Source organism: Bombina bombina, chromosome 6 (assembly GCF_027579735.1).
Source record: "Bombina bombina isolate aBomBom1 chromosome 6, aBomBom1.pri, whole genome shotgun sequence".
In the NCBI taxonomy this organism is placed as follows: Eukaryota; Metazoa; Chordata; class Amphibia; order Anura; family Bombinatoridae; genus Bombina; species Bombina bombina.
Genome location: NC_069504.1, coordinates 626509604 through 626535804, shown reverse-complemented (window position 1 = coordinate 626535804; position 26201 = coordinate 626509604). Strand labels below are relative to the sequence as shown.

Here is a 26201-nt window from a genome sequence, read left to right as displayed (position 1 = left end):
CTACCAATGGGAGGTTGATTTCTGTTTATACAACTCGTTCACCTAGGATTTCTATAGTCAATACTGCAATATTTAAATTTTTAGTATACAATAGTTGGTAGTCTCAACATACAAAAACAGCTATTTCAAATAAAAAATTAAGGTGAATTAGCAATTTCTAAACCATTTAATACACTCCAGCAGGTAAAATGAATAATTCGGAAAATACTAAAGGTGAGAAAATGTTACAGGTTAATGTAACTTTAATTTAAAAATTGTAGTCTGTGGTGTGTTAAATAAGACGTTTCTAAAGATTTGTATCAATAAAAAATATAAAAATTCAGTAAGATTAAAACTAAATCTAGAATTAAATTTGATTCCTTAAAGCTTCATTTTTTTTAAATGACAAGAATACGTGGGATTAATAAAACATTTCTTGCAGCCTTTATTTCATCAAATTATTTTATATTTTAATTGATGGTGACTATTTCCGCACACTTGATAACAAAATAACAAATCCTACATTCATGTTCAGTCATAATAAATATTGTATGTTTGTCTATGTGAATCTTATTAAGTGATGAAAGAGAACCTGAAATGCACAGCAGAATTACATATTTATAAAGAAGCATTTTCTGCAATATTTATGTATTTGCAAGCGTCAGATGTCTATGTACTTCAACTACGATAAAATACTAAACAATACAAGAAAACATTGTAAGACAATTTATCATTTCAGTAGCATTGTATGAACAGGTTTTGTTTTGTACTAGGAACAAATCTTCACTTACAATTTGTATTTCGGTCTGGGTCTGTAATGGTTTCACAAAATCAACCTCGTCGTCTGCTATTCCATCAAAACTTTCTGTTGATAAAGAAAAAATCTTTTAAATGTGCCCCGTTTAATTAACTGGTTTCAAAACTAAGCTAAGTTAGTGTCAGTTGTGCTTGGTTAATCTTTACATTAAGTTGTCCGTTAAAGGGACACTCTTAGTGTAAAAAAACAAAAGCTTCAATATCAGAGCATTTTAAAAAGAATGCATTATTTTACTTCACATTTAACCCTCTCCAGAAGGGATACATTTGTAGAAAAGCTGCACTGCCAGACATCCCATTCTGGTAAAGGTGAGGGTAAGATCGGTGACTGCAGCAAACACATCTATGCATAATGTTTATTTGCTGACCAGCAGTGTCCTTACCGGGATTTTTTTTTTTTACCTATTTGCAAGTGTTGTGTATCTAGCACTACAAAGTTCCCTTCAATGGCCTATATATATATATATATATATATATATATATATACATACACACATAGACATACAGTATACACACACACACACACATATATATATATATATATATATATATATAATTACACACACACATATATATATATAAAAACATATATACACACACACATATATATATATATATATATATAAATAAAACATATATACACACACACACACACACATATATATATATATATAAATAAAACATATATACACACACACACACATACATATATATATATATATATATATATATATATATATATATATATATATATATATATATATATATATATATATAAAACATAATTTATGTAAGAACTTACCTGATAAATTCATTTCTTTCATATTAGCAAGAGTCCATGAGCTAGTGACGTATGGGATATACATTCCTACCAGGAGGGGCAAAGTTTCCCAAACCTCAAAATGCCTATAAATACACCCCTCACCACACCCACAAATCAGTTTAACGTATAGCCAAGAAGTGGGGTGATAAGAAAAAAGTGCAAAAGCATAAAAAATAAGGAATTGGAATAATTGTGCTTTATACAAAAAAATCATAACCACCACAAAAAAGGGTGGGCCTCATGGACTCTTGCTAATATGAAAGAAATGAATTTATCAGGTAAGTTCTTACATAAATTATGTTTTCTTTCATGTAATTAGCAAGAGTCCATGAGCTAGTGACGTATGGGATAATGACTACCCAAGATGTGGATCTTCCACGCAAGAGTCACTAGAGAGGGAGGGATAAAATAAAGACAGCCAATTCCGCTGAAAAAAATCCACACCCAAAATAAAGTTTAAATCTTATAATGAAAAAAACTGAAATTATAAGCAGAAGAATCAAACTGAAACAGCTGTCTGAAGTACTTTTCTACCAAAAACTGCTTCAGAAGAAGAAAACACATAAAAATGGTAGAATTTAGTAAAAGTATGCAAAGAAGACCAAGTGGCTGCTTTGCAAATCTGATCAACTGAAGCTTCATTCCTATACGCCCAGGAAGTAGAAACTGACCTAGTAGAATGAGCTGTAATCCTTTGAGGCGGAGTTTTACCCGACTCGACATAGGCATGATGAAACAAAGATTTTAACCAAGATGCCAAAGAAATGGCAGAAGCCTTCTGACCTTTCCTAGAACCGGAAAAGATAACAAATAGACTAGAAGTCTTTCGGAAATCCTTAGTAGCTTCAACATAATATTTCAAAGCTCTAACTACATCCAAAGAATGCAACGACTTTTCCTTAGAATTCTTAGGATTAGGACACAATGAAGGAACCACAATTTCTCTACTAATGTTGTTAGAATTCACAACCTTAGGTAAAAATTTAAAAGAAGTTCGCAACACCGCCTTATCCTGATGAAAAATCAGAAAAGGAGACTCACAAGAAAGAGCAGATAATTCAGAAACTTTTCTAGCAGAAGAGATGGCCAAAAGAAACAAAACTTACCCCAGGACACTCATCTACATGTAGTAGAAAGCCAAACCAGTACTGAAACGAGAATCAGTAGAGGTAATGGTATATATAAGAGTATATCGTCGATCTGAAAAGGGAGGTAAGAGATGAATCTCTACGACCGATAACAGAGAACCTATGAAATAGACCCCGTAGAAGGAGATCATTGAATTCAAATAGGCAATACTCTCTTCACATCCCTCTGACATTCACTGCACGCTGAGAGGAAAACCGGGCTCCAACCTGCTGCGGAGCGCATATCAAGGTTTGGGAAATTTTGCCCCTCCTGGTAGGAATGTATATCCCATACGTCACTAGCTCATGGACTCATGGACACACACATACATACACACATAAATACACCCCTCACATTTTTGCAAATATTTTATTACATCTTTTCATGTGACAACACTGAAGAAATTACACTTTGCTTCAATGTAAAGTAGTGAGTGTACAGCCTGTATAACTGTGTAAATTTGCTGTCCCCTCAAAATAAATCAACACACAGCCATTAATGTCTAAACCATTGGCAATAAAAGTGAGTACACCCCTAAGTGGAAATGTCCAAATTGGGCCCAATTAGCAATTTTCCTTACCCAGTGTCATGTGACTCGTTAGTGTTATAAGGTCTCAGATGTGAATGGGGAGCAGGTGTGTTAAATTTGGTGTTATCGGTCTCACACTCTCTCATACTGGTCATTGGAAGTTCAACATGGCACCTCATGGCAAAGAACTCTCTGAGGATCTGAAAAAAAGAATTGTTGCTCTACATAAAAATGGTCTAGGCTATAAGAAGATTGCCAAGACACTGAAACTGAGCTGCAGCACAGTGGGCAAGACCATACAGCGGTTTCACAGGACAGGTTCCACTCAGAACAGGCTTCGCCATCGTCGACCAAAGAAGTTGAGTGCACATTCTCAGCGTCATATCCAGAGGTTGTCTTTGGGAGTTAGACTTATGAGTGCTGCCAGCATTGCTGCAGAGGTTGAAGGGGTCAGTCTGTCAGTGCTCAGACCATACCCTGCACACTGCATCAAATTGGTCTGCACAATGCACAAGAAAGCCCGCAAACAGTATGCAGAAGACAAGCAGACTAAGGACATGGATTACTGGAACCATGTCCTGTGGTCCGATGAGACCAACATAAACTTATTTGGTTCAGATGGTGTCAAGCATGAGTGCCGGGAACCAGGTGAGGTGTAAAAAGACAAGTGTGACTTGCCTACAGTCAAGCATGATGGTGTGTCATGGTCTGGGCCTGCATGAGTGCTGCCCGCAATGGGGAGCTACAGTTTATTGAGGGAACCATGAATGGCAACATGTACTGTGACATACTGAAGCAGAGCATGATCCCCTCCCTTTGGAGACTGGGCCGCAAGGCAGTATTCCAACATGATAATGACTCCAAACACACCTCCAAGACGACCACTGCCTTGCCAGAAAAAGCTGAGGGCAAAGGTGATGGACTGGCCAAGCATGTCTCCAGACCTAAACCCTATTTAGCATCTGTGGGGCATCCTCAAATGGAATGTGGGGGAGTGCAAGGTCTCTAACATCCACCAGCTCAGTGATTGTCTTCATGGAAGAGCGGAAGAAGACTCCAGTGGCAACCTGTGAAGCTCAAAAGGGATAAGGCAATGCTGGAAAATAATGGTGGCCGCACAAAATATTGACACTTTGGACATTTCCACTTAGGGGTGTACTCACTTTTGTTGCCAATGGTTTAGACATTTATGGCTGTGTGTTGATTTATTTTGAGGGGACAGCAAATTTACACTGTTATACAGGCTGTACACTCACTACTTTAAAGTGTCATTTCTTTAGTGTTGTCACATGAAAAGAGATAATAAAATATTTACAAAAATGTGAGGGGTGTATTCACTTTTGTGAGATAATATATATATATATATATATATTTATAATTATTATATTTATATATATATATATTTATAATTTTTATTATATATATATATATATATATATATATATATATATATATATATATATATATATATATATATATATATATATATATACACACACACACACACACACAAACTCAGTGAAGATAAAACATGAGTTTTAACAGTCCTGACAGCCCAAATGTATTTAGACCACAATTATGAAACCCTGACTCTAGAGGAATACTCAGTACACTAAACACTTGCATCAACATTAAATTCTACTGAAAATCAGCAAGGCAGACCTTTGAGGCAACATGGACGGCTTAGGGGGGCATCCCCTGGGGGAGTTTAGCCAAGTACAGTGCCCCCTTAGGGCGGGGATTGAGAGAGGAGGCCTTTTTGGATACCCCTCTGTCCCTCATTCATCTAAAGTCCCCTTCTTTTATCTTGTATCTCTCTTTCTTCATTACCACTAGATCTTCACTCACACCCTCCCCTTTCTCTCCTCTGTGACCTATGCTATTAGAATCCTTTTCTCCTACTTTCATCCCAGCTTTTCCTTCTTCTTCAGGATACTTATTCTTTTGCATCATTGGCATAATTTATGCAGAATCAACTAATTAACTTGGCTGCATGGGAGATATATTACCCTGCAACCTGACATACAGCATATGGGCCTTATGTATTGGTATATTTGAACTTGTCAAGGGACATTTCACTTTTGTTCCTCATGATAGTATACATGGAGCTGGCATTGGAAGAGGCACTGCTTGCACCTCCTTTGAAGTCTTCGGGCATATAGCCTGTGTTTATTGTTGTCACTGTTGACCTTTCATTTGGTTATGTACTATAGACATAATGCAATGTGCTTACATTCTCCCCTATATTCTAATCTATATTTCTTCTGTTTTAGTAAACTGTTTAAATTCTCAATAAAAATTATTTTTTTTTAAAAAACATAACTTTTAATCCATACGTTAAAATATATTGTTACTATAAGAGGCTGAAAAATAATTTGATTCCTCTAGATAAAAATGTCTTAATATTATGTTTATTGATCAAATGTCAGCACTGATTATTTGTGCTTCATTTAGCGCTAGTTTAACCTATTAAAACCCATCAAGCAAAATCAGTAAATAATTGCCTGTATTCTTATGCAAATCACCACTATTGAAAAAGTAACTAGGCAGCAATTATTTACTTTTCAATTGAAGAGTCTGCTTGCATCATTGTAGTTGTTCTCCTATGCTTTGATAGACTGCAAAATTTGTAGACACTTGTGTTTGCCAATTCTAGCTCCGAGCATCCTTGGCAGAAGCCAAGAACCTGAAATAGTGTAACCTTTCCAAAGAAAGCACCTCACCCAGACTTGTAGAGACGTAACCATTCTGGATTTAAAAGGGTTTTTTCATCAGACAAGTCTTGTAACCTCCTGTTCGATTAGTGCAACGCTTTGTTCTAACTAGTATTTGCCAACAGAATGTTGGCAGAAGATCAATAAATACCAGGAGGCATGAAAATAGCATGGCATACATCAACACAACAAATCTGGAATTATGTCTGTGATGTGTACAGAGTTTGTTTTCTGTTTTTTGTTCATTTTCTCTACAAGGAAATTCATATATAGGATTTTTCCTAACTGCATGATATATAGACACCCGCTAAGGATGACAGCATCAAAAGGACCGGATTACTGCACAAGATCAAGGTGACGATCATGGCATTATTGAAGCATTTTAGAATAATTGCAGGGTTGGTAACGCAACTTGCTGTATTCTGAAATATTTTCAGAGGTAGTTGAATAAAAATAACAATTATACTTTGTGATAATTATACAACACTAGGCATTAGAGGCAAACAAATAATGCAGGTTGTTTATAATGTACTATCAATATCAGTTAAATACTACATACTGTCAAATGTTACTTTTATATAAGACCAGGATCAGACTTATAACTGAAGTTCAACAATGAAAAAGTATACAGACTAAACTAGCGAAGCGGCAATGCTCAGCTTTGCTCAACGTTTAGTTATCCAAAGGGACATTGGTATATGGATGTCAGAAAACGAAAACATCCAATAGCAGTAGTACAATTGTGCTCTACACCAGTGTTTTTCAACTAGTGTGCCGTGAGAGATCCTCAGGTGTGCCGCGGCCGACTGACAACAGTGCGGGGGTGTCCCTCTTTCAAATTTTGAAATATTGGTAGGTATGTGACAGGCTCATCAGGCATCATTTACAACCATGACATATTGACATTCATTCACAGACAATCATTATGATTGTTTGTAAAAGAATGTCTATATGCCATGTATAGTTTGTAGGAGGCATGACAGCACAGTACTGTGTGTGTGTGTGTGTGTGTATATATATATATATATATATATATATATATATATATACATATACACACACACACACTGTATTAGGCTACAATGTGTGATTTTGTAAAATTTTGGGATGGTGGTGTGCCACAGGATTTTTTAATGTAAAAAAGTGTGCCACGGCAAAAAAAGGTTGCAAATCACTGCTCTAAACTATAGTCTGCCAAGCCACGCCAGAGGCAAGAGCTAGTGACAATTATCTGCTCACTGTGTCAGCTTTCAGCCGCTCCTATAAAAGAGCTAAAATGTCACCTCACCAAGTGATCAGCATTAAAAAATGAAAATGTAACTGTCAACTACTGCCTTAAAATCATCTTTATTTAAAACTTTTTACTGAATAAAAGATCATAGAAACAGACTTTGATTGATAAACTATATATGTGCTGAATGTGTGTGTATTACCACATAGCATATTGCAAAACTGTTTAAATAGCCAAGGGGCGAATTCACACCATTTTATTATTTAAGCTGCTAAACACATTTTAGTAGATAAATCACAAGGAGTCTTAAGCAATTTTGATTTGCGAATCTCTGGTAACATTATCAGAAACCGGTCTTTTTAAAGCTAAAAAAAAAAAAAAAAAAAAAAAAAACAGGAAGAATGGCTAATAAGGGGACATTACCATAGCAATGCATACATAAATAAAACAATCTGTAAGATGGGAACAAGCAAATTATAATAAATAATGTTACCTGGGACAATCTCTGTGTCAGACATGCTGGGACATACAATTTCCTCCATGTTTCCAGATAAATCCAAACCAGAGTCTTCCTCCTTATGTAGAGAGCCAACTCCATATTCCTCAGAATCCAGAAGTGCATCATACTTCAGGGTGGTAGGAAAATCAGTAGATGAGTCTGACAAAACCTCAGTAACTGTAGCTAACCCATGCTCTGCCTCTAGTAATCCATTTGGACTTTCAGGTAAACTTACTGTAGCAGTCAACTCAACATCGTGTACATCACAAACCTCAGGATGTGAAAATGATTGTAGTATTGTCTCAGCTGTGCCATTTCCTACTTCACTGGGACCAATAAACTCAACCTCAGAATCACTTGAACAAGAACTGCCCTCACTCTTACTGCTTGCTGATGCGGTGCCTGAACTGTACTCACCATTAAGCAGTTCTTCTGCAATAGGGTGAAGAGATGCTCTTGGGACCTTGACAACCTCAGACTCCTCATCACTTTTCTCACAATGAATAGGAGGTTCCTTGGCAAAATCTTTAGACTCCTCCTGTCCACAGGCAACAATACTGGTCTCTGCACTCAAGGAGTCGGGCAGTATTATTACTGGAGTAATTTCAGCTTCATTTGCATTTATTATTTCTGAAGCACCATCATGGATGTCTAACTTGTTTTCTATGCACTCAGAGATATTTGATTCAGGCTGATTAACTTCCATAATTCCATTCTCAATTTCTACAGCAAAATGTGTTTCTTCATCTTCCAATGGCAGTTGGTGTTCCACATCTTCATTCCTTTCACTCTTAAATTCAGGTGACAAACTCAAGAGATCATCATTAGCTTTACAGTGGTCTGTTTCACAGAGCATCCCTTTAAGATCATTGTCTCTTTGACCCTGTTCACACACAGTGAGCTGTGATTGCTCTCTGTTTTGTTGCCAACTTGCAGCAACAGCAGCCTCTTGCATTTCAGAGCTTGCATCACTCTGCACGAAATCCTTTGCTGACACTTCCTGGTTTTGCACAAATTCATAATTACTTAACTGAGAGGGAGTGTCAGACACTTTATTCCATTCGCCTACAGCACACACAGATAAATCATTCTCATTATGCAGTGATGCAGTTTGTCCAGCAGGTGGAACCTTCATATTTTCACCATAAAGTGTCAGCATTTGTTGCTTATCATCTGTAAAGTCAGGTGAGCTGTCTTTTTCCAACTTACTAATTATATCCTGCAGCACTGCAGCTACACAAGATTCTACATACTGCTCTATAAGAGCATGATGCCCTTCATGAGGTGAGTGTGACATTATGTCAGTACTATGGCAGGCAGCTGAAGGCACAAGCACTGCTTCCCCATCATGCACCTCATTTGCTACCTGCTGTATTTCACTGTAACACAGGTCTGTTTTCTGGAATAAAGCATTTTCTGAGCAACTTGTACCTGACGTTTCAGTGTTTGCCAGATTATCTTTGCTTCCGTCTTCAGCAGGTACTTCTGCCATATCTGCATGCTGAAAATGACAGAATTCTACTTTAGTCTCCACAGCTTCTCCTTGTGGCAGATTACCATTACTGCTTTTCAGCATATCAGTGTGATCTTTAGAAGTAGCAGTATTATCCTCAGCTGTGAGCTCTGTGCAAATAGCATTGATTATCTCCTCAAGCATAGTTTCACAAGTCAGTGAATTTGGGGGATGATTTTCTTTTAATAACTGCAATTGTTTATCATCACTTGCTCCTATACTAGGATTTTCATTTTCAGAAATTGGGTTTAGATGTTCAGAAAGGATGTGCAAAGATTCCACTTGTGAGTTTCCCCCATTAGCTGAAGACATTCTATTGCAGTCAGAATGATTTGCCAGTGGGGAACCTATTGTTTGCAATGATACCACAATGCCTTGCTGTTCCTGAAGACATGGACTCAGTTCCTCAATAGTGCTACATTTATCTACAGATGTATTATCTGAGTTTTCAAACAGTTTTTCCAGTGCTTCCAGCTTCCCAGTTTCCTGTTCACTTCTCTCCTCACAGTCTTCTAATACAATAGCGTTTGCATTACTGGCACAGTAGCCAGACAAAGACTGCCCCATGTTCACACTAATGTCTTTGGTGAGATCACTTGTTTTCTTTATAGCTTCCGCAACTGCTGTATCTGGAGGAGTTGTTCTCTCCTTAGTGGTTATCATTTCCTGATTAGTATTATCTCTCTCACACAGACATTCTTGATCCAAAACAATTCCAGTTGATGTCATTTCAGTTTCCTCATTTGGATTTCCACCGGACAGAAGGTGTACAGCACTGTGTACCTCGGTGGAATAGCTTTGTATGTGATCGTTACTAGCTGACACATTCTCCGCTTCTACAATCCGCGCAAGACCCTCCTCTTCCTCTTTAGTTTTTAGATCTATTTTTTTACTTTCAGAGGAAAGCACTGTAACATCCCCACCCACAGTTTCCACCTCATCTCTAAATTCAATGCAGTGCTCCTGCACAGTTTTAGCTTCACAATCCTTCTCACTTAACACTTCCAATGACTCCATCTCTTTACAGTTCTTGGAATCTTTCTCTACTAGAGTTAGCCTTGTATCTTTTTCACTGCAGAAGTAATCTAAATCATCTGTCCCTTTCAATGATGGCTGCAAGACAAAACAAACAAAAAGATGAGAGGTACAACATCAACATAATGTACAACATAATTAACAAATCCAACTATATAAATATAGATTTCTAAATTACTCTAAAATTATTTTATCTCACTGATATATAAATTTAACAATCAATCTGCAAAATTTATAAATTAGCACATATTTTTTCCATTATTGATGTTTAAAAAGAAAAAGGGCACTAAAAGGACACAAGTGAAAAAAAAATGATATAATGTGCTAAAGCATTTTATTATTGCAAAGGGGGTAAATACATAGTTAAAGTTGGACCCAGAGGAGCAAATTACTACTGGCAGCTAGCTAAAGGCATGTGGTGAGTCAATGGCAATAGGCATTTTTATGTAGCCACCAAATCACCAGCTAGCTCCCAGTAGTGCTTTGCTGTTCCTGAGCCAACCTAGGAACTCTTTTTACTAAAATATTAAAACAAAAAGTAAATTTGAGAACATAAGTTAACTAGAAAGTGTTTTTAAAATTGAACCATTAGTTTAATTTTGATTTTAATGTTCCTTTAGGTCTGCAGGGGGAGCTGCTTGCTACTCTACACTTTTTTTTAAAATAGTTTCAATTTGAAAGGACTTTCTGTATTTAATTGTTAATATAAGAAGAAATGAAACAGCTGATGCAACCTATTCTTGGTTATTCACAAAGTAAACATTTAAGAAAATTTCAGGAGGTAACTGTTAATGTTACTACTGTAAAACTAAATAAAACTTTAGTATTAAAATGTTCATTTTGGAAAAGCTCTCTAAGGGCTTAATGATCTAAACCTCACCGCTCAGGTGAGATGATATAAAATGATCATCCAGCACTTCAAGACCCCTAGTGAAATTCTTAAAAGGCAGATTTTGCTTTGCTTCTACAAGGGGCATTCCCTGCATTTCTGTATGTGATGGAGAGACAAGCCCAGAGCAATATAACACTGCTTGACATGACAGTTCTGCTGTATTTATACTTTCTGCTTTCTATCTTATATCACTTTACACTTCCGATGAACTTTTATTATATTTAAACTTTGCACTTTCTGTTTTGCATTTTATTTCATTTACAGCTGTTTATTTAGGATTCAGATTGTATACATTTTGATTATGCTTTCACATTTTCTGTAAAACTTTAACAAATTAGGTTAATACTTTGTTGATTTATGTGTTTCTTATACAAATTACATTGAACTTTTTATTTCTTCTTTTAAAATAAATATGAAAAGCTAAACGCTTCAGTTTTTTAGAGGGCTTCCTTACCGTCTATGGGCCTGATAAGCAAAGATTCTCTAGTCTGGAGAGAAAGTATAGTACAGACTTCACAGGAGCTGAACCTACTGAATTCTATAAAAAAAATGGTGGAACCTGGAAGTCCCAGAGAGATGAGAGATGCCTTCCATAAAAAGTAATAAAGCTCTCTGGGATACAGAATTTCACAGGGAAGTAGAAAAAAACTGGAAAACACATGGGGCTGATTTAAAGGTTAAGTTTGCATCAATTACAAATTAAACTGAAATGTTTTCACTACAACTTGTTTTTGCCTATAGTTTAGTATATAAAGTTTCTGTCAATTAAATGAGTGTATTGTGAATTTTGAACAACCTTCACCTGCATACACAGCTGGCGAGAAAAGATCAGCTTGTATAAAATATTGAAAGGACCCAATCTGACGTTAAAGTAATATAAAATACAAAGCACAAAGTGTAAGTGTAATAAAACTGTCATATCATGCAGTGCTAATTTGCACTGAGTTTGTCTCTCCTTCAGATACAGAAACGACAGATCTTGAAGTGCTGGAGAGTTCTGCCCTTTTTCTTTGAGCATTCAGTGAGTTCAGCCCCTGTGAAGTCTGCACTACAATTTCTCTCCAAGCAGGAGAATCTTTTATTATCAGGATCTAACTGTCTGTAAAGCATAATTAAAGGAAACTCAGGGCAATGACTACTATTTGTGACTATTCACAAATGTGCAATGTCACATGAAACCAGTTTACAATACTACAGTCTAAATAAATGTTGACATGACATTATCACTGCATGCAATAGACAGTATAAAACCAGTACCTATTTAACAATAATCCCTGTATAAATCTGTCCGTCAAAAAAAATAAAAAACAATTCTAAAGTGAAAGACAGGATATTCTATGTGGATGACTTCTATTTTTAGGAATCAACTAACTTTTACTGTACTCAACTAAGTCTAGCGGCCACTAATGCTCAAATTTTAGGATTTGTGTGCTTTGGCACAGCTGTTATAATCAAAGTGATGAAACATGAGTCATTTAATTCAGTTAAGGAGATGTACTACTCATTTTTGTATGCATATAATATATCAGTAAATAAACAATACCTTGCAAACAAAATATTTTAAATGCATTAAAGTTTTAATATTGTTTGTGTTCATTGATTTACAATGTATGTCCTTTTAAATACCTCATATCTTGTGCATAGCCCAAATAGGAAAATAAACAACTGCACTGATCAAACAATCACTATGTGCAATGTAGCAGTTAGACGTGTGAAATCTGTTACATGTACTTCCACTTTTGGGGGGTAAGAAAAATCCTCAATTCTCAGAATCAAATTACAGGAATATTTAGAAAAATAAAAAATAAAAATAGATTGCGATTTTAAACTATGTATAATTAATCAATTTAAGACCGAAATATACCCGAAATCACATTGTCTAAATCATGATTCAACAAATGTGCTCCATAGACAATGAAAGACATGACTCAAAATAATTCAAAAGTACAGTAAAGTCAAATTGAAACATGAATGGATTGTATAGAACATATTTTAAATAACTTTCCAATTCATTTCTATTATCAATTTTTGCTTAGTTCTCTTGGTATCCTTTATTAAAGACTAAACCTAGGTGGATCTTAGGAGCGTGCACATGTATTCTGCCATATGGCAGCAGTGTATGCAACAATGTGTGTGGCTTTGATATACATAGTAGCAAACAATGCGGTGATAGAGTGCTAAAGACACATGCACGGTCCTAAGCTCCTATCAGTCTACCTAGTACTAACTAATAAAAGATACAAAAAGAACAAAGAAATGTTGATAATAAAAGTAAAAAGGAAATCTGTTTAAAATTGCACGCTTTATCTCAATCATGATTGTTTCATTTTGACTTTACTGCCCTTTTAAAATGAATGTAGCTTGCATATGATGATCAATAAACTTGTGTGTAAATATATTAAACTGCTGATCTATGAGAACCTCTGTTTATAACTGTGTATGTTTTTAATACTGACAACTTTTTAAGTCATGAAAGTCGAAATCAAATTTAATGATCCAGAGGGGTGATCAAACTTGGCCCTCCAGAGGTTTTGGAACTACATTTCCCATGATGCTCAGATACTTCAATTTTATTCAGCATTCATATGAGACTCCTACCTAGGGAGCAGTCTTACACACAGGCCAACAACCAATATATTTTGTTCTAGGCATATGAGTGTATATTCTGCATCAAGGTGACTGAGAGGAGGACAAAAGATGAAAGATGACTCATATATGATAGCTAAGTTTAAGGCCAGTTTTGTAAAACTTTTTTGTAGTGAGTCCACCGACAGGCAAAAACATCTACGCAATGCACCCTTATCTGCAACAAGTAAATATTATTAGGATATATATATATATATATATATGTATGTATGTATGTATGTGTGTGTGTGTGTGTGTGTGTGTGTGTGTGTAACAATTAAAATGCACTAAAGCACTTTTTTTTTTGCACTTTTATGTCCCTTTAATTTAATCCCATAGACAGCCGTAAACAACCACTGAATGCCAGAGCCAATTTCTAGTACAAAATAACATACTGTGCTTGACATTATTTATTGATTATTGAAAGGCATATTATAACTAACATCAATAAATGGTCATACATTTGTAAATAGATGACACGCAATGATCAGAAGGCAAATGCAAGAACACAAATTCCTGTGCTTGACTGATAAATGTACATGTAACAGCAATGTCTAATCTACTCAATAATATTAAAATGGGCCTTAAAATGTAAAACAAATGACATTTTATTATTTGACCTACTTATCTGAACTATATAGCAACTTCCACAATCAGGCTTTCTACATGAGCAGAGTAAAAAATAAAAGAGGCAGGATATCATTCTATAGGACACCAAACAGTGAAGATGTTGTTCTCACTGAAAGTTCAGAAGTAAACAAGTACCACTTGTTCTGGAACATAGAGCCCCTTTCAAACACTGCAGAGTGGGAAGCTATAGCCAAGTCTAGGATGGAGCTGTATTAACTTCATATGATGATAATTTCTATATAATCTACTAGCATCAGTCACATACATGTTGCACATCACATTTGTCTGATCTCAAGTTTATTTAACCTAATGCTGGTACACAGGGAATGTGCTCTTTATTTCAATTATCATGACTATGGAAGATCCTGAACACAGCCATTTTAAGAAGCAAATGATCAAACACATTAGAAACAGAACAGTGACTGTAACTTTCTGTTCTTTATAAGCTGTATTTCAATATATATTACATGCCACCACTTTCATATCTGAGGAATCTATTTACAACAATACTTGTTATTTAGGCATCTGAATCACTGGGCTAACTAACACGGCTACTCCCTAACTACTAATCAAAGAGTATAAAAATGTTACTGACAACCTATATAGAAAATTACTGAAGTATAAAGCGTTGTGAAGGTCATTCTGTACCAACAAGCTAAATAAACCATCTCTGCATTACATACCAAAATCACTACAGAGCGTGCACATCAAGACCATTGGCAGAAATAATTCCCCATATCAGTAAGAAGATAACATGTAGCATGAACAGGTTTACTTTATGACTCACAAAATATATTTAGTGCAGTGTGTGCGTGTACAGTCATAGCCCAAAATATTGGCACCCCTGCATTTCTGTCAGATAATGCACCACTTTGCCCAGAAAATTGTTGCAATTACAAATGTTTAGGCACTCTCATGTTTATTTCTTTTGTTTGTATTGGTATGACACAAAAAAGTGGAGAAAAAAAGCCAAATCTGACACATTCCACGCAATACTGCAAAAATGGCCTAGACAAAATTATTGGCACCTTCTCAAAATTGTAAGAAATAACTGCATTCCAAGTTTGTGATGCTCCTGTAATTTGTAATTAAACTCACCTGCATCAATTAACAGGTGCTGACAATATAGAAATCCCACCGGCAACCAGTTAAAATGGTGAAAAAATTACAACCTTTCTGTTGTTTGTCTCTGTGTGCCACACTGAGCATGGAGAAGAGAAAGTGCAGAAAAAATGGTCTGAGGATTTGAGAACAATTGTGGAAAAACATGGACAATCTCAAGGTTACAAGTCCATCTCCAGAGATCTTAATGTTCCTGTGTCCACTGTGCGCAACACTGTCAAGAAGTTTACAGCCCATGGCACTGTAGCTAATCTCCCTGGACGTGGAAGAAGTGGGAGGGCACTCACAGGTCTTATCCAAAAATATTTCTTTTTATTTATGTATTTCACAACATAGCAAAGTTGACGTTTCGGCTGTACTTTTATCCTGAATCATGACATTTTCAGCCATTATGTTTTAAACAGTAAGATTGTCTTTGAAAAGGCTGTCTAGAACAGCCGAAACATCAACTTTGCTATGTTGTGAAATACATAAATAAAAATAAATATTTTTGGATAAGACCTGTGAGTGCCCTTCCACTTCTTCCACTGCATATCCTGATTTGAGGAGTCACCTGGGCAATTAATTGATGAAAGGGGAGTGAGTGCATATCTCTTTTGGATGATATAGATATATATATTAAATACATTCTTCTAATTTTATTTTCCTCCTTTTTTAGAAATTGATATGCCACAGGGTACATCAGGCTTGTTCATATTTTATGTGGATTGATAATGCAATATAGGACCTACGTCTGGGGCAATGGCCAACACTGCACTGGCTCTTTTACTCACATAGTGGCATCATATATGCCAGTGTTTAATCTCACTATCCTATAATTTTTATAAACCTAGCATTTCTGTGTTAATAATAAGGCGGTAAGATAGTAATATGCAGATAACATTCTCTCCATGGGCTGAATTTCCAAATAACCTACACAATTCCATTACAAACTATGCTGGAATTGAAACCTCTTTACTATCTATTGTGTGTGTTTGCTAAGGGGGAGGGGAACAAAAAGTATAGTTTAAGTGAATACTGGTGTTTTTTAAGGTGGAAACATATTACACCTGTAAGTTATAGAGGTGCAAAAGGACCCTATGTCCTCTAGAGTAAATGATATGGCCACATGAGAAACCTTCAAGTGCCACACATGCCCTCAAGGCCATCAGTACACGATCTAATGAACAGTAATATCTACTTGTGACTATCATTCTTGACTCACCTGGCAATGAGAATGATTTTCCATGTACTTGTTTAATTCATCGATGCTTTTTTCCATTGTCGCCTTCGCATCCATTTGTAATTTTGTGGTTAATGTGTAAACATTTAATTCACAGTGGTGTTTCAAACAGGAGTCTCCATTATTCTCGGTGTGAGAATCTTTATCCAAAGGATCTGAACTTTCTCTTTCAGGCCTTAAAAAAGAAGAATAAAAGAAAAAAGAAAAATAGCAAAAAGTAAGAGAACCATGTCAATTTTTAATTGCATCAAAGTTTACTATTCTATGCCATTGCATAATGCTTATGCACCATTAATGCCTAAAGATTTGAGGACATTGCTGCTCCTACATAGCTTAATCGTGTGTGCTCGGGTGATCTGTACTGGCAAATGTTTCGGCACATTCATTAACAACAAATGTTGGTCGCATTTGTTCTATACAGATGACAAAATGTTTGCTGAAAGTTTGAAATAAGTGTTTGCAAAATAAATAAATAAATAAATAAAATACAAGTCCAATGGAAATGATATTCAAATGTGATAGTTGAAAGTGTTTCTAAGTATTAAAGCTAATAGGGCAGAAAAAGAACAAAAGGACAATCTAAAGAAAGAGAATATAAAATAATTTGAAGCATGTTTCATGATTATTTTTTCTCATTAACCCCTTAATGACCGGACCATTTTTCAATTTTCTTACCCTTAATGACAATGGCTATTTTTACATTTCTGCAGTGTTTGTGTTTAGCTGTAATTTTCCTCTTACTTGTTTACTGTACCCACACATATTATATACCGTTTTTCTCGTCATTAAATGGACTTTCTAAAGATACCATTATTTTCATCATATCTTATAATTTACTAAAAAAAAATGATAAATATGAGGAAAAAATGGAAAAAACATAATTTATGCTTACCTGATAAATTCCTTTCTTCTGTTGTGTGATCAGTCCACGGGTCATCATTACTTCTGGGATATAACTCCTCCCCAACAGGAAATGCAAGAGGATTCACCCAGCAGAGCTGCATATAGCTCCTCCCCTCTACGTCAGTCCCAGTCATTCGACCAAGAATCAACGAGAAAGGAGTAACCAAGGGTGAAGTGGTGACTGAAGTATAATTTAAAAGATATTTACCTGCCTTAAAACAGGGCGGGCCGTGGACTGATCACACAACAGAAGAAAGGAATTTATCAGGTAAGCATAAATTATGTTTTCTTCTGTTATGTGTGATCAGTCCACGGGTCATCATTACTTCTGGGATACCAATACCAAAGCAAAAGTACACGGATGACGGGAGGGATAGGCAGGCTCATTATACAGAAGGAACCACTGCCTGAAGAACCTTTCTCCCAAAAATAGCCTCCGAAGAAGCAAAAGTGTCAAATTTGTAAAATTTGGAAAAAGTATGAAGCGAAGACCAAGTTGCAGCCTTGCAAATCTGTTCAACAGAGGCCTCATTCTTAAAGGCCCAAGTGGAAGCCACAGCTCTAGTGGAGTGAGCTGTAATTCTTTCAGGAGGCTGCTGTCCAGCAGTCTCATAGGCTAAACGTATTATGCTACGAAGCCAAAAGGAGAGAGAGGTAGCAGAAGCTTTTTGACCTCTCCTCTGTCCAGATTAAACGACAAACAGGGAAGAAGTTTGGCGAAAATCTTTAGTTGCCTGCAAGTAGAACTTGAGGGCACGAACTACATCCAGATTGTGTAGAAGACGTTCCTTCTTTGAAGAAGGATTTGGACACAAGGATGGAACAACAATCTCTTGATTGATATTCCTGTTAGTGACTACCTTAGGTAAGAACCCAGGTTTAGTACGCAGAACTACCTTGTCTGAGTGAAAAATCAGATAAGGAGAATCACAATGTAAGGCTGATAACTCAGAGACTCTTCGAGCCGAGGAAATAGCCATTAAAAACAGAACTTTCCAAGATAACAATTTTATATCAATGGAATGAAGGGGTTCAAACGGAACACCCTGTAAAACGTTAAGAACTAAGTTTAAACTCCATGGCGGAGCAACAGCTTTAAACACAGGTTTGATTCTAACTAAAGCCTGACAAAAGGCCTGGACGTCTGGATTTTCTGACAGACGCCTGTGTAACAAGATGGACAGAGCTGAAATCTGTCCCTTTAATGAACTAGCTGATAAACCCTTTTCTAAACCTTCTTGTAGAAAAGACAATATCCTAGCGATCCTAACCTTACTCCAGGAGTAACCTTTGGATTCGCACCAGTATAGGTATTTACGCCATATTTTATGGTAAATCCTTCTGGTGACAGGCTTCCTAGCCTGTATCAGGGTATCAATAACCGACTCAGAAAAACCACGTTTTGATAAAATCAAGCGTTCAATTTCCAAGCAGTCAGCTTCAGAGAAGTTAGATTTTGATGTTTGAATGGACCCTGTATCAGAAGGTCCTGTCTTAGAGGTAGAGACCAAGGCGGACAGGATGACATGTCCACTAGATCTGCATACCAAGTCCTGCGTGGCCATGCAGGCGCTATTAGAATCACTGATGCTCTCTCCTGTTTGATTTTGGCAATCAATCGAGGAAGCAGCGGGAAGGGTGGAAACACATAAGCCATCCCGAAGTTCCAAGGTGCTGTCAAAGCATCTATCAGAACCGCTCCCGGATCCCTGGATCTGGACCCGTAGTGAGGAAGTTTGGCGTTCTGGCGAGACGCCATGAGATCTATCTCTGGTTTGCCCCAACGTCGAAGTATTTGGGCAAAGACCTCCGGATGAAGTTCCCACTCCCCCGGATGAAAAGTCTGGCGACTCAAGAAATCCGCCTCCCAGTTCTCCACTCCCGGGATGTGGATTGCTGACAGGTGGCAAGAGTGAGACTCTGCCCAGCGAATTATCTTTGATACTTCCATCATTGCTAGGGAGCTTCTTGTCCCTCCCTGATGGTTGATGTAAGCTACAGTCGTGATGTTGTCCGACTGAAACCTGATGAACCCCCGAGTTGTTAATTGGGGCCAAGCCAGAAGGGCATTGAGAACTGCTCTCAATTCCAGGATGTTTATTGGAAGGAGACTCTCCTCCTGATTCCATAGTCCCTGAGCCTTCAGAGAATTCCAGACAGCGCCCCAACCTAGTAGGCTGGCGTCTGTTGTTACAATTGTCCAGTCTGGCCTGCTGAATGGCATCCCCCTGGACAGGTGTGGCCGATAAAGCCACCATAGAAGAGAATTTCTGGTCTCTTGATTCAGATTCAGAGTAGGGGACAAATCTGAGTAATCCCCATTCCATTGACTTAGCATGCACAATTGCAGCGGTCTGAGGTGTAGGCGTGCAAAAGGTACTATGTCCATTGCCGCTACCATTAAGCCGATCACCTCCATGCATTGAGCTACTGACGGGTGTTGAATGGAATGAAGGACACGGCATGCATTTTGAAGCTTTGTTAACCTGTCTTCTGTCAGGTAAATCTTCATTTCTACAGAATCTATAAGAGTCCCCAAGAATGGAACCCTTGTGAGAGGAAAAAGAGAACTCTTCTTTTCGTTCACTTTCCATCCATGCGACCTTAGAAATGCCAGAACTAACTCTGTATGAGACTTGGCAGTTTGAAAGCTTGAAGCTTGTATTAGAATGTCGTCTAGGTACGGAGCTACCGAAATCCCTCGCGGTCTTAGTACCGCCAGAAGGGCACCCAGAACCTTTGTGAAGATTCTTGGAGCCGTAGCCAATCCGAATGGGAGAGCTACAAACTGGTAGTGCCTGTCTAAGAAGGCAAACCTTAGATACCGGTGATGATCTTTGTGAATCGGTATGTGAAGGTAAGCATCTTTTAAATCCACTGTGGTCATGTACTGACCCTTTTGGATCATGGGTAAGATTGTCCGAATAGTTTCCATTTTGAACGATGGAACTCTTAGGAATTTGTTTAGAATCTTTAAATCTAAGATTGGCCTGAAAGTTCCCTCTTTTTTGGGAACCACAAACAGGTTTGAGTAGAACCCTTGTCCTTGTTCCGACCGCGGAACCGGATGGATCACTCCCATTAATAACAGATCTTGTACACAGCGTAGAAACGCTTCTTTCTTTATCTGGTTTGTTGACAATCTTGACAGATGAAATCTCCCTCTTGGGGGAGATAATTTGAAGTCTAGAAGGTATCCCTGAGATATGATCTCTAGCGCCCAGGGATCCTGAACATCTCTTGCCCAGGCCTGGGCGAAGAGAGAAAGTCTGCCCCCCACTAGATCCGGTCCCGGATCGGGGGCTCTCGGTTCATGCTGTCTTTGGGGCAGCAGCAGGTTTCCTGGCCTGCTTGCTCTTGTTCCAGGACTGGTTAGGCTTCCAGCCTTGCCTGTAACGAGCAACAGCTCCCTCCTGTTTTGGTGCAGTGGAGGTTGATGCTGCTCCTGTTTTGAAATTCCGAAAGGGACGAAAATTAGACTGTCTAGCCTTAGCTTTGGCTTTGTCTTGAGGTAGGGCGTGGCCCTTACCTCCTGTAATGTCAGCGATAATTTCTTTCAAACCGGGCCCAAATAAAGACTGCCCCTTGAAAGGTATATTAAGTAATTTGGACTTAGAAGTAACATCAGCTGACCAGGATTTTAGCCACAGCGCCCTACGTGCCTGTATGGCGAATCCTGAGTTCTTAGCCGTAAGTTTGGTTAAATGTACTACGGCCTCCGAAATGAATGAATTAGCTAGTTTAAGGACTCTAAGCCTGTCCGTAATGTCGTCTAGCGTAGATGAACTAAGGTTCTCTTCCAGAGACTCAATCCAAAATGCTGCCGCAGCCGTAATCGGCGCGATACATGCAAGGGGTTGCAATATAAAACCTTGTTGAACAAACATTTTCTTAAGGTAACCCTCTAATTTTTTATCCATTGGATCTGAAAAAGCACAGCTATCCTCCACCGGGATAGTGGTACGCTTAGCTAAAGTAGAAACTGCTCCCTCCACCTTAGGGACCGTTTGCCATAAGTCCCGAGTGGTGGTGTCTATTGGAAACATCTTTCTAAATATTGGAGGGGGTGAGAACGGCACACCGGGTCTATCCCACTCCTTAGTAACAATTTCAGTTAGTCTCTTAGGTATAGGAAAAACGTCAGTACTCGCCGGTACCGCAAAGTATTTATCCAACCTACACAGTTTCTCTGGTATTGCAACGGTGTTACAATCATTGAGAGCTGCTAAGACCTCCCCTAGTAATACACGGAGGTTCTCCAATTTAAATTTAAAATTTGAAATATCTGAATCCAATCTGTTTGGATCAGAACCGTCACCTACAGAATGAAGCTCTCCGTCCTCATGCTCTGCAAGCTGTGACGCAGTATCAGACATGGCCCTAGTATTGTCAGCGCACTCTGTTCTCACCCCAGAGTGATCACGCTTGCCTCTTAGTTCTGGTAATTTAGACAAAACTTCAGTCATAACAGTAGCCATATCTTGTAATGTTATCTGTAATGGCCGCCCAGATGTATTAGGCGCCATAATATCACGCACCTCCCAGGCGGGAGATGCAGGTACTGCCGCGTGAGGCGAGTTAGTCGGCATAACTCTCCCCTCGCTGTTTGGTGAAATTTGTTCAAATTGTACAGATTGACTTTTATTTAAAGTAGCATCAATACAGTTAGTACATAAATTTCTATTGGGCTCCACCTTGGCATTGGAACAAATGACACAGATATCTTCCTCTGAGTCAGACATGTTTAACACACTAGCAATAAACTTGCAACTTGGTTATAATCTTTTTTAGCAAAAACGTACTGTGCCTCAAAGAGGTACTAAACGATTAAATGACAGTTGAAACAATGAACTGAAAAACAGTTATAGCATCAAACTTTAAAACAACACAACTTTTAGCAAAGGTTTGTTCCCATTAGTAAAATAACAATAATTAAATTTGACATAAAAATTATAGAGCAACGTTTTTATTCACAGTCAATATAAAATTCTCACAGCTCTGCTGAGAGAATCTACCTCCCTCCAAAGAAGTTTGAAGACCCCTGAGATCTGTCAGAGATGAACCGGATCATGCAGGAAATATAAGAGTAACTGACTGGAATTTTTTGATGCGTAGCAAAGAGCGCCAAAAACGGCCCCTCCCTCATACACAGCAGTGAAGAGAAACGAAACTGTCACAATTAAAACCAAACAACTGCCAAGTGGAAAATAATGCCCAAATATTTATTCACTCAGTACCTCAGAAATGTAAACGATTCTACATTCCAGCAAAAACGTTTAACATGATAAATACTTATTAAAAGGATTAGTGACTTTTAACAGAGTAGTTCCGGTGAAATACCATCCCCAGAATACTGAAGTGTATACATACATGTCATTATAACGGTATGGCAGGATTTTCTCATCAATTCCATTCAGAAAATAAAAACTGCTACATACCTCAATGCAGATTCATCTGCCCGCTGTCCCCTGATCTGAAGCTTTTACCTCCCTCAGATGGCCGAGAACAGCAATATGATCTTAACTACTCCGGTTAAAATCATAGTAAAAAACTCTGGTAGATTCTTCCTCAAACTCTGCCAGAGAAGTAATAACACGCTCCGGTGCTATTGTAAAATAACAAACTTTTGATTGAAGTCATAAAAACTAAGTATAATCACCATAGTCCTCTCACACATCCTATCTAGTCGTTGGGTGCAAGAGAATGACTGGGACTGACGTAGAGGGGAGGAGCTATATGCAGCTCTGCTGGGTGAATCCTCTTGCATTTCCTGTTGGGGAGGAGTTATATCCCAGAAGTAATGATGACCCGTGGACTGATCACACATAACAGAAGAAACACACACTTTTTCTAACTTTGACCCCCAAAATCTGTTACACATCTACAACCACCAAAAAACACTCATGCTAAATAGTTTCTAAATTTTGTCCTGAGTTTAGAAATACCCAATGTTTACATGTTCATTGCTTTTTTTGCAATTTATGGGGCAATAAATACAAGTAGCACTTTGCTATTTCCAAACCACTTTTTTTCAAAATTAGCGCTAGTTACTTTGGAACCCTGATATCTGTCAGGAATACCTGAATATCCCTTGACATGTATATATATATATTTTTTAGAAGACAACCCAAAGTATTGATCTAGGCCCATTTTGGTATATTTCATGCCACCATTTCACCGCCAAATGCGATAAAAAAAAAAAAAGTTCACTTTTTCACAAATTTTGTCACAAACTTTAGGTTTCCCACTGAAATTATTTACAAACAGCTTCTGCAATTATGGCACAAATGGTTGTAAATGCTTCTCTGGGATCCCCTTTTTCAGAAATAACAGACTTATATGGCTTTGTGGTTGGTTTTTGGTAATTAGAAGGCCGCTGCGCACCACACGTGTTTTATGCCCAGGAGTGAAGGGGTTAATTAGGGAGCTTGTAGGGAGCTTGTAGGGTTAATTTTAGCTGTAGTGAAGTAGACAACCCAAAGTATTGATCTAGGCCCATTTTGGTATATTTTATGCCACCATTTCACCGCCAAATGCGAGCTAATAAAACATTTTTTTTACATTTTTCACAATTTTAGGTTTCTCACTGAAATTATTTACAAACAGCTTGTGCTATTATGGCAGAAATTGTTGTAAAAGCTTCTCTGGGATCCCCTTTGTTCAGAAATAGCAGACTTATATGGCTTTGGCATTGCTTTTTGGTAATTAGAAGGCCGCTAAATGCTGCTGCGCACCACACGTGAATTAAGCCCAGCAGTGAAGGGGTTAAATTAGGTAGCTTGTAGGGAGCTTGCAGGATTAATTTTAGAGATCAGCCTCCCACCTGACACATCCCACCCCCTGTTCCCTCCCAAACAGCTCTCTTCCCTCCCCCACCCCACAATTGTTCCCGCCATCTTAAGTACTGGCAGAAAATCTACCAGTACTAAATAAAAGAGGGTTTTTTTTTTTTAAATAAAAATAATAAAATATTTTAGTTGTGATGGACCCCTGCCTTAGCACCAACCTCCCTGATCCCCCCCCCTCCAGCTCTCTAACCCTCTCCCCTACCAAATTACCGCCATCTTGGGTACTGGCAGCTGTCTGCCAGTACCCAGTTTGGCCCAACAAACCAAAGTATTTTAATTTTATTTATAACTTTTATTTTTATTTTTAATTATTTCTGTAGTGTAGCAGCCCCCCCCACAATACCCCCACCCCTCCCCCTCCCAGATCCTTTTATATGTAAAAAAAAAACAAAACAAAAAAAAACTTTTTTTCCCCTTCCTTCCTTCATTGGTGTCAGTGTGGCTAATGCGCGCATTTGCACATGCACATGCGCCCCCGTGCACGTGCGCCCCAGTGCACGTGCACGCGCGCACACGCTCCCTCCTCCCACCCGGAGGCTTGTAAAGGGGTATTGCAGGATGCCTCCATATCGAGGCATCACTGCAATACCCTCAGAGCTGCTGGAAGCGATTGTGATCACTTCCAGCACTCTGTTAGACAACTGACGTACCAGGTACGTCTATTGTCATTAACAGTTAGTTTTTGCATGACGTACCTGGTACGTCAGTTGTCATTAAGGGGTTAAAGGGACACTGAACCCAAATTTTCTTTCATGTAATTAGCAAGAGTCCATGAGCTAGTGACGTATGGGATATACATTCCTACCAGGAGGGGCAAAGTTTCCCAAACCTCAAAATGCCTATAAATACACCCCTCACCACACCCACAATTCAGTTTTACAAACTTTGCCTCCCGTGGAGGTGGTTCCTGGCATTCTTTTAGAATTCCTAGAATTTTACAGTTTCTTCAGGATGGTTTGGATAAAGGTTTGTCTGCAAGTTCCTTGAAAGGACAAATCTCTGCTCTTTCTGTTCTTTTTCACAGAAAGATTGCTAATCTTCCTGATATTCTTTGTTTTGTACAAGCTTTGGTTCGTATCAAACCTGTCATTAAGTCAATATCTCCTCCTTGGAGTCTTAATTTGGTTCTGAGGGCTTTACAAGCTCCTCCGTTTGAACCTATGCATTCTCTGGATATTAAATTACTTTCTTGGAAAGTTTTGTTCCTTTTGGCCATTTCTTCTGCTAGAAGAGTTTCTGAGTTATCTGCTCTTTCTTGTGAATCTCCTTTTCTGATTTTTCATCAGGATAAGGCGGTGTTGCGAACTTCTTTTAAATTTTTACCTAAGGTTGTGAATTCTAACAACATTAGTAGAGAAATTGTTGTCCCTTCATTGTGTCCAAATCCTAAGAATTCTCTGGAGAAATCTTTACATTCTTTGGATGTAGTAAGAACTTTAAAATATTATGTTGAAGCTACTAAAGATTTTAGAAAGACTTCTAGTCTCTTTGTTATCTTTTCTGGTTCCAGAAAAGGTCAGAAAGCTTCTCCCATTTCTTTGGTGTCTTGGTTAAAGTCTTTGATTCATCATTCTTATGTGGAGTCGGGTAAATCCCCGCCTCAAAGGATTACGGCTCATTCTACTAGGTCAGTTTCTACTTCCTGGGCTTTTAGGAATGAAGCTTCTGTTGATCAGATTTGCAAAGCAGCAA

The 26201-nt window shown here is 37.9% G+C and overlaps 1 protein-coding gene across 7 annotated transcripts in view; it reads right to left on the bottom strand.

Annotated features, from left to right (window-relative positions):
- The window catches only part of AKAP13 (A-kinase anchoring protein 13), a 521925-nt gene that overhangs the window by 245374 nt on the left and 250350 nt on the right, over positions 1 to 26201 (bottom strand). For all 7 annotated transcript variants that reach the window (XM_053717637.1, XM_053717639.1, XM_053717640.1 and 4 more), the window contains 3 exons: positions 16741 to 16933; positions 7714 to 10345; positions 771 to 844 (listed from right to left, as the gene is read on the bottom strand). In XM_053717637.1, the coding sequence (XP_053573612.1) occupies positions 771 to 844; positions 7714 to 10345; positions 16741 to 16933 (2899 nt within the window). The remainder of the gene's footprint in view (positions 1 to 770; positions 845 to 7713; positions 10346 to 16740; positions 16934 to 26201) is intronic.